The 8966-nt window shown below is 60.6% G+C and overlaps 1 protein-coding gene across 1 annotated transcript; it reads left to right on the forward strand.

Annotated features, from left to right (window-relative positions):
- The first annotated feature begins 7696 nt into the window (after window positions 1–7696).
- Window positions 7697–8387, forward strand: LOC113207454 (ecdysone receptor-like). Its single transcript, XM_052268357.1, has one exon. The coding sequence runs from the start codon at window positions 7818–7820 to the stop codon at window positions 8385–8387; it is 570 nt and encodes a 189-aa protein (XP_052124317.1). The 5' UTR covers window positions 7697–7817.
- The last annotated feature ends 579 nt before the right edge of the window (window positions 8388–8966 follow it).

Here is an 8966-nt window from a genome sequence, read left to right on the forward strand (position 1 = left end):
GCACGGGCTGTTCGGTCCTGGAACGACCGCCTGGCGGGGTGCGGTTGGGTGGGGTCGGGTGGGGCAAGGCGTGGCGATGCCAACCTGCCCTGCCTCCCTGCCGTGCGGCCTGCTGGCTCCTGTCGGTCCTCTCTTGCAGCACCACGCCCACCACTACGACCGACCGCCACCACCCACCACCACCCCGCCCCGCCACGCCCCGCGCACTGCCGCGGTGCGTCGCCCGCCTGGTACACTGCCAACTTGTGGGAGGGGTTACTGCAGGTGTTTTCTCCCGACCCGACACGTTTGTGTGTGAAAGAGAGAGAGACATGGATGTAGCCCGGGAGGGGTGAGGATGTGCAGAAGCGAGTGACCGCAATCGCTTGTCCGATCGAATATGGTCGCGGGTATGCGCACTCTAACTCGCAGTGGCGGGTCATGAGTCCTGACCGCGCCGCACAGTGGTCCGCCGTGGTGTGGTGTCTAGGATGGCGGCGTGTTTGCGAACAGCTCGGCCCCGTCTGGCAGTCTGGTCAGGCCCGGCCGGGTTACGTTACGACTGTGTGTGTGTGTGTGTGTGTGGTGCCAGTTGAATGTACTAGGATGGCTTACGTCACCTCGCGACTGACGACTGGCCGGGCCGCGGGCCGCGCGTCACACTAGCGTCGCCGTCGCTCACACTGTCGTCTGATCTCGGTGCTGCTGCACCGGCAGCGTGCGGTGCTCGCTCTCGACGGCGACCTGACGGACGCACATGGCGCTGCCCGACCGGGGCTTCTTCCTCGAGCTCTTTATGGAGCCGGTGACGAGCACGACGGAGTCCTAGGGCTGGAGCCAAACCTTCAGTAGATGGATCTTGCAGGGCTGGGCGGTGCGGCAGTGAGTGGCTGGGCCTGGCCGGGCTGCTCGCGGGGCCGAGCCAGCAGGCAGGCAGGACGGGGAGCTCGGCGAGCAGCTGCGCCGCTTTTCTAGGTCAGCACTAGACCGCTTGAGGGGGGGGGGGGGCGGGCTAGGGCCGATGCGGCACGGCCTGGCCCGGGCCGAGTCGCGCTGCTGCTGCTGCTGCTGCTGCTGCTGCTGCTGCTGGGTCGCGCGCAGACGCAGAGCAGCGCTTCTGCTGGCCCGCCGAGTAGGGCCAGCCAGAGGGTGGTTTTTGGCCCGGTGGTTCGAATACCCGCGACCCGCGGGGGCGCGGCGAGCATCTGTATGCAGCTGCAAAAACTTGCCGAACGGCTTGATGCGGGTCATGTTGATGGAGACTAGATAGGCTCTGTGGCGAGGCGTGTGGGCTGCACACGGGACATCCGACACCGGTCCGCGTGGGATGATATCCTTTGATCCCGGCCGCCCCCTCTCGCCGCGCGGCGGCTAGACCCCCCTCGCGGATTGAATGACCGGTGGGCTCCACGGCGGCGCGGGGCCCTGTAAGCCCGTAGCAAACTGAGGGGGGGGGGGGGCTCAGGTCTAGGTAAGGCGGCGTTGCCGCGTATTGCAAGAGGGTCGTATTCTTTTTCGCGTCCCGCCGCCGCGGCGCGTGTTGATCACGGCGCGTTAGCCCGTCACGCTCCGCGGGGCTCGCGGCCTGGCCTGGCGCCTGCAGCGGCGGACCTTATAGCAGCCCAAGAAAAGGGGCGAAAATTGTAATAATGTTCGTCATTGAGAATTTCATTCGAGATGTCCTGCGCCATACCAAATCTGACAGGAACGGAGTCAGGTTGCCTGGAGTCGAAAGGCACAGGAAGGAGGGGGGTGGGGTAGAGAGCCCACTCCGCCGTTTGAAAGCACTCGCGGGGCGCGAATGCGTTGCCGCCAGCGCCTCCTCGAGCTCAGTGTGTGTCTGTGTGTGTTTGTGTCTGGGGCAGCCCGCCACTTTCTTCTCGTTCATTTCTCGCCTTCTTTCGCCTTTCCCTGGCTGGCGTGAGCGCCAGTTATTGTTCGCCGTGATGGAGTCCCGCGGCGGCGTGTCCCGGAATGTGATGGTGTACTGCAGTGAGTGCGCCCCGCCGCGAGTGCCCACCTGGCGCGCCTGGCCTGGCGTGTGCATGTCCGCGCGACCCGCCTCGAGCAGCCGTATGGTCATGCGGAGCGCCCCGCGCTCGCTTGAGAGAGACATCCGGGAGGGACGGGCGTGACGGGACGGCGCCACCACGTGACACCTGCAGGCTGTAAAGCTGTTTATGAACGGATACGCGCGCGGCGGCGGCGGCGGCCCGGGAAATGGGTCACGTTGTCGCGCTATAGTTACGGCCGGACAGAGCGCACGAGCACGTGTGCGGCGTGTTGCACGCGTGTGTGAGTGTAAGTGCGTTCCGCTGGGAATGTAAGGCGCGCTGCTTGCACTGCTGCTCGCACTGCCCCGCCCAGGAAGGGGTCTGTCCCGCGGACCCACGCGCAGTGTCCCCAGGAGGTGAAGCAGGCCCAGCCCGCGGCCCCCTCCACCTGCACGCCCGCAGCACGCCTGCTGCTGCTGGCGCGCGGGCGCAGCGGCCATATAGTACCGGCCAATTGCAGTAAGTGCTGCTGGACGGCCAGGCGGGGCGGGCGGGTGGCTGAAGAGGGGTTATCATCCACACCGCTGACCACGCCGCCCTGCCCCGCCCCGCCCCACCCCGCCCCGCCTCGGATTGGTGCGGGTGACGTCATGTCACGTGGTTGTGACCGCGCCCTTGGACGAGAGCGGGCGGGGCGTTCGCTGCTGCAGCTGGCATGCATCCGTCTCTGGCGGAGCACGGCCTGCTGCTGCTGCAGCTGCTGCTGCTGGCCTGGCAGCGGCGCGGGGGCGAGGAAGGAGGAGCGGAGTAGGAGACGCTCGGCCGGGGCAGGGGCGGGGGGGCGCCCCGCTGAGATTTATTTCCGTCTCTGGATTCAAGTGCACGCGGTGCAGCAGGGCGGGGCGCGGGCGGGACGCGGCCCCGCGGCGCTGCACTGGGGCGGCCGCGCGGCGTCGTGTCCGACCTGCAGAGAGTGCAGCGGCGCTGCAATCTCGCTGCGCGCGGACTTAAGTGCAGGTGACGTGGTCCTGCCGCGGCCGCCCGTGCGCCCCGTATCGCCCTGCTTTATCTCTCTCGGACCAGCAGCCCGTGTCTCCTCCTGCTGCGCTGGGTGGGTGGGGCCGTAGGGGCCGGGCCCTTGCGCCGGGCTGCTCGCGGCGCCCCGCTGCTGCTGGCCTGGGCCTGGGCGCCGCTGGGTGGCCGCGCCCCGCTCCGCCCCGCCCGGCGTGCTCAGGGTCACCCCCTCCCCCGCCGCCCGCCCAGCGCGCCCAGCCCCCGCTCCCTGTTGTGTTGCGTTTCCTCGTTCCGCGCCAAACCAAACACCTCGCCGGCAGCCAAAGGGTCGCTGAGCCGAGCCGAGCCGGGCTGAGCCGTAACTAACCCTCCTGTTTGTTCTGTCTGTTGCAGAGTGAGTATCCGTCGGCCAAAGCTGTTGTGACGACGGACAGGAGCTGCGGGCGCCGCCGCCGTCGACACCGACACCTTTGCAGGCCCGCGAGGGGAAGGTTCGGCCGTCAACGTCACGACAACGACCACGGCGACGACGACCAGCAGGGTGACGACGACCACGACTTGAACGGCGGAGGTGTCGCGGCGCGGCTGGCAGAGAGGGACTCGTCGCGCGGCATAATGAGACGCGCCCGTGTCTGCGCTGCTCCGCTTTAAAATTCTAATCCGGCGCAAGAAACTTGTTAAAATATGGAGAGCAGCGCCGCTGCCGCGCTCAGGTGGACTCGCGGCGGGCCGGCAGGAGGCCGGCATGAGGCCGGCAGGAGGCCGACCGATGGGCGCGGGTAGATAGGTTGGATGGGGCGGTGAATCATTTATGAAGCGTCGGTAGGTCCGGCGCCGCGCCCCGCCCCGACCCGACGTTGCCGGTGATTCGGTGGAGTGTGCGGTCGCGGATAATTATTATTATTGGCGCAATTGCGATACGATCTTTTCTGTTGACGTGTGTCCTTTACAATGTTTGCCGCATATAATGTGTGCACACGTCGTGCGATATGGCCCTGTTGACGCTTATTGCGAATATGAGTTTCCGGACGAGTGGTCGCTCAATTAATTATGGGCGGTGATCGTGCCGCTGCGACTGCTATGCTGTGTGTTCGTGACGGTTCGCCCTCCGCCCGCATCCACTTGTTAAATATTACAACCGCAAGTCACTACAGAATTGTCTGCTAATATTTTTAACAGTGTGATTTTGTAGGCTGGACAGACTGTAACTAATACTGAAGGAAAGATCTTTTCAAGCATGGTGAAGACTTTGTCACTCAAATACCATTTGAACATATTTTGACCACAGTACGAAAGTACAGGATGACGATCTGTATGGATTCTGTTCTTGGGTGCAGAATTTTTAAAAGTGTCTTGCGCGGCACGCAGCGCCCCCTGGTGGTTGTGCGCTGCGATTATTGGCCGATTGGGGCGCTGCTTGCTCGGGAGGCCTTGAATGGGAAAAGGTTATCCACCCGCGCGGTGGGTCGGGGCGTCGTCGGGGCGGGCGGGGCGGTGGGCTGACGCGGTGCGCGGGGCTGGCAGGGGTCCGGCTGGGGTCACGTCGTGGAGCAGGTCTGTCCGACTGCGGCAGACAGGCAGGCGGGAGAGTCGCGCGAACCACAAACGCTTTGAAGAACGAACGAGCGACGACGCTGTCGCAAACGAAGTCGTTTGTCTTTCGACGACGCGCGGAACGTTCGCGTACTGTAATCGACCAGCAGCGTATTGTCGCAAAGGCGGTAAAGATGACAGTGTGTCGTGACTTTTTCATACCTTGTGTTTTTTCGAACATGTCCAGCGTAGTAATGTCACGTGGCTGCTGGGCCTTTTGTTAACTCGATTACTTAGTAATCAGGGACGTCCGCTCCGCGCCGCACTTGCTCGAAGGCCTCGCGCCGCCGCCGCCTCGGTGATAAATAACGCAAGTTTTTCGCCGCCGCTTCCTCGTTTTGAGTTTTCTATTCCCTCGACGCAGGAAGAAGGAAACAGACGCCTCTCTAGGCTCGGGGGCGCGTCGTGTCTTGTGCGGCGTATGAGTTCGGCTGTTTGGGCCCCACGAGCGAACGAGGCACCCTGCTCTACTCTTGCTCCGCAAATCAATAAACTGTCGTACATGGTGTCGGTTTTTACAGCAAGACTTAACAATGCAAAATTTCAAACTTTTCTATCCATGAATGAAAATTTAATTTAATTTCTGAGAACGGTATCATCTCTGTCTTAAAATCCGTTGGTTGCGATTTGTATCGAAACAGATATGCGCGATAAGAATTTATGGAAATAAAGTAGGTATCTATAGAACCTTTTCAGGCTCCTTTAAAGCCAGCGGCCTTAAGAAATTAAATTTTTGTTCGTGGTTAAATTATTGCAGTTGCAGTTTGAAGTTTAGGACTGTTCCAGTTAAAACTGAGATCTTGCAGTACGGTTTGATTTGCAGACTGATGAGTTGGCCCCGCGCCCCATAATACCCCCTGTCCTTTAAGGACGGCCCCCTGCTCGTCGCTGCCTCCATCCTGTCAAGTTTTCGCTGCGGGACGTACGTACTCTGCCGCGGCCGCGCCCCCCTCCGAGCGCGCGCGGCGCGGCGGGGAGGCGCCGGCCGCAGCCAGGAGGGCCCCCTACTACCTACACGGCACGGGGGGCAGGCCACGCGGTGCGGCGAAAGTAGTGACTTTCTCTCTCTCTCTCCGACCGTGCGTGGGCCGCTGGGCTGGGCCGGGCCCCGCACTACTCCTCGGCCCTTCTATCGTCCTCGATGGCGCAACGCGCGGCGCGGGGGCACGCGCTCGCTGGTCGGGACTCGGGCCGGCCGGCCGGGCATTCCCCGCTCGATTTCTCACAGCGCGGGTCGAATGGCACACGAGGGTGTCGCCCCGCCGGCCGTTATCTCTGCAGTGGTTTCCCGATATGCGCCGTGTGTACCGCGAGTAGAGTGAAATGGTATTAGGCGCGTTAGGTAAGGGACACAGTATCGAGTTTGGCATCACGCCGCGCTGCTGTGTTTTGGGCCGCGGGGAGAGAGGCCTTTGCCCCAAGCGCGGCGCGCCTTCCGCGGGCCTAACAACGTGCAAATTTTATTCTCGATTTGGCCTTTGTTCCTCCCCCGAGCCGGCGCCGCCGCTGCACGCTCTGGCCTTGAAGCGGTCGAAGACACGCCCGTCCTTCCCACATACGCAACATGTATAAATTTTTTTCGGTGCTGTTTTTCTTACTTCCACTACTGTATTTTTTTTGTATTTTTTTTTTTCAAACGGGTGAATAAGATATAAGGGGGAAGATGGTGACGCCGTCGACTATGCCGCAATGGTGTGAATAAGCCTGATACATATGACGTGTGCTCGAGGGGGCACGTGCAGAGTCGCGAGTGGTTGGAGGGTTTGTCTTAGCGGAGAATACTGCACGATCTGCTTCAACTAGGCGCTAATTTGACTAATTTAATCGTAAATTAAAGCCTTTTACCTACACTTTTGTTACTAAACACACTTTTAGCAGATGCCTTAAACAACTAACACTAATTTAAATACAATCAAGTAATGTTAAGTTGTCAGCTACCTTTAATTTTCTATTGGGAAAAAGAGTACAAAGCAAAGCGTTAGACCAGCAAACTAGATGTTACTACTTGATTAGCAAAGAATGGCACCTTTCTAGATATAGAGTAATGCGGGGGTTCGCGGTTCGGGCAATAAACTTCCGTTCCTTTGATGTTTTTTATTTTAACCGTATAGCTCTCTGCTTCAGTCTTTTCTAGCGTTATCGGAGGGCAAGAAAAAGAACGATCTGTGGCGGGGTCATGTGGGTGACGGTGCCACTCACTTTCCGAGGAAGTTGCATTTTTTTACGATGACAGACGCGTTTTGGCAGGCGTTTTCGCGCGCGATGTTCTCGCTCGTGGGGTTAGGGAGAGATACCCGGAGATACCACTCCCCCACGACGTAGCCGTCACTTCCTCTACTTCGAGAGCGTTATCGGGATCGCCTCTGATGACATTAGGACACCACGTTCTTTCATTTTTTTTATTTTATTTTTTTTGCTTTTGTTCCGTTAGTGGTGCGAGACATTTCCCTCCACGTTCCTTTTTTCCCATTGTGGTTTTACCACGAGAGGTACGCTCTCTGCCATCCCCTCCTGTACGCCGAGATCTGATCGGATTGATCGTCGATTCATGAGAAATTGCCGATGCAGAGCGGGCCGTGGTTGTCTTCGGCTGACGCGGCGCGGCCCTCGCCGGACACTTGACGCCTCTGGCCGTTGCTGCGGCAGCGACCTGGAGACGCGGGACTCGCTCGGGGCGGCGGGGCGGGGCGGGGCGGGGCGCGCTGTGGCGTCTACGTGCCGTTTGTTGTGTCTTGACCCAAGTGTCGGGTAACGGCATAGCGCTCCCCCGAGGCCTGCGGGGGTTCGCAGCCGAGACTCCGCCAGCTACACTGATGCATCAAGTGTTCAGCGCTGGAGCTGCAACACGCACAAGTGCACAAGCTTTGTGAAACACTTGAAAGTGCACAACAAGCACACTAAACACTGGAAAGTGTTATTACTTTGGAGTTTGCGCGCGTGCGGTGATGTTTACGCGTGCGAACTTTAGATTGGTCATCAGTTGAGCTCTCGTAGGAGACGTTCCGAGGAATGAGGCGGGGGTGGGGGAAAGGTGTCCGACTCGGACAAATCGTACGTCTCTGCTTTCCAAACTGTTCGGGAATCTCCATCTTATTTTAATTTTTTTGAAAATTTCGACATTTACTGAGTGTTTTCTTTTGTGTGTGTTTTGCAGGGGCGCGCGCGCTGACGGAGTGCGGATGGGCTTGGACCCGCGCGAGTAGCGGTGGGCCGGCCTACTCGGCTCGCCCCCCAGGCATGGACATGTACTGCGGCCCCGCGGAGGACAAGATGCTGGGCGGCGTGCACGCGGTGGTGGGCGGGCTCGGCGCCGCCGCCACCGTCGTGGGCGGCTCCGTCCTGAACGGCATCAAGACGGAGCAGGGCGCCAGCATGAACGGCAACGGCAAGCGGCCCAGCCCCGACCACTGGGACAGCTCGCCGAGCCACAGCGACTCGGCCACGGCTGCGCCGCCGCTCACCCCCTCGCCCGGCCCCAACCCCCACCACTACACCGTCATCTCCAACGGCTACTCGTCGCCCATGTCGTCCGGCAGCTACGACCCCTACTCTCCCAACGGAAAGCTAGGTAAGTGGAGTTGCAGGTCGGGTTGTTTCTCTCCGAGAAAGGCCAAGATTCCTCCACTCCTCATGTCTTTCCGTGTTTGTTTACGTATTATTCCTTCCTACTATACAATTTGTAGCTCCTCCTTACGTCTCTCCACTCCGTATTACTCAACCCACTTGTCATGTCTGCAATTTTTCTATCCGTGTATCGCGATTCGTCGACGTCGGCGTGTCTTTGGGTGCAGGAAGGGGAAAGTGTGATTGGTGTGAGGTGGGTGGCCTAGTAGGCGGGGGCACCGTGACTCGCCGGAGTCGTCTGCGGAGGGGGGGGGGGAGGTAATGAAAGGTTCGTGTGATTGATAGCTGCGCGATGCCCGTACCCTCCTACGCTGTTAGGAGAGGGGGGGAGGGAGGAGGAGGAGGACACGACCTTCCACCATCGTATCGTGGGGCAATATAATGCGTTTGTCCGGTCGATAGGCATCATTACAGGTCGGGCATGACACCAGTGCGCGCCGGCGGCTGGCTCAGCGAGCCCCCTTGCCCCCCACTCCCTTTCCCCCACTCACCCCCTACCCCCCGCGGTGGAACACAAAATGCCTGCCTGCCGGGGGTAGTGCTGTCCATAGGCTAGCCGGTCGCGGTCGAAGAGGTCACGGCCGGCCAGTCAGTTGCCCCCCGCGCGCCGTGCAAGGGGTCGATGACCCCCTCGCTGGAACGACGTATACCCCCTTTCATCCCCACCCCCTACCTTTTCTCCCCCTTTTAGTGACCACCCCCCACCCTTTAGCCTTCTCTTGCGGCCACCTTTCCCCAAGCACCACCCCACCCCTCTCGACG

Source organism: Frankliniella occidentalis, unplaced genomic scaffold (genome assembly GCF_000697945.3).
Source record: "Frankliniella occidentalis isolate FOCC.00 unplaced genomic scaffold, Focc_3.1 Scaffold67, whole genome shotgun sequence".
Taxonomy (NCBI): domain Eukaryota; kingdom Metazoa; phylum Arthropoda; class Insecta; order Thysanoptera; family Thripidae; genus Frankliniella; species Frankliniella occidentalis.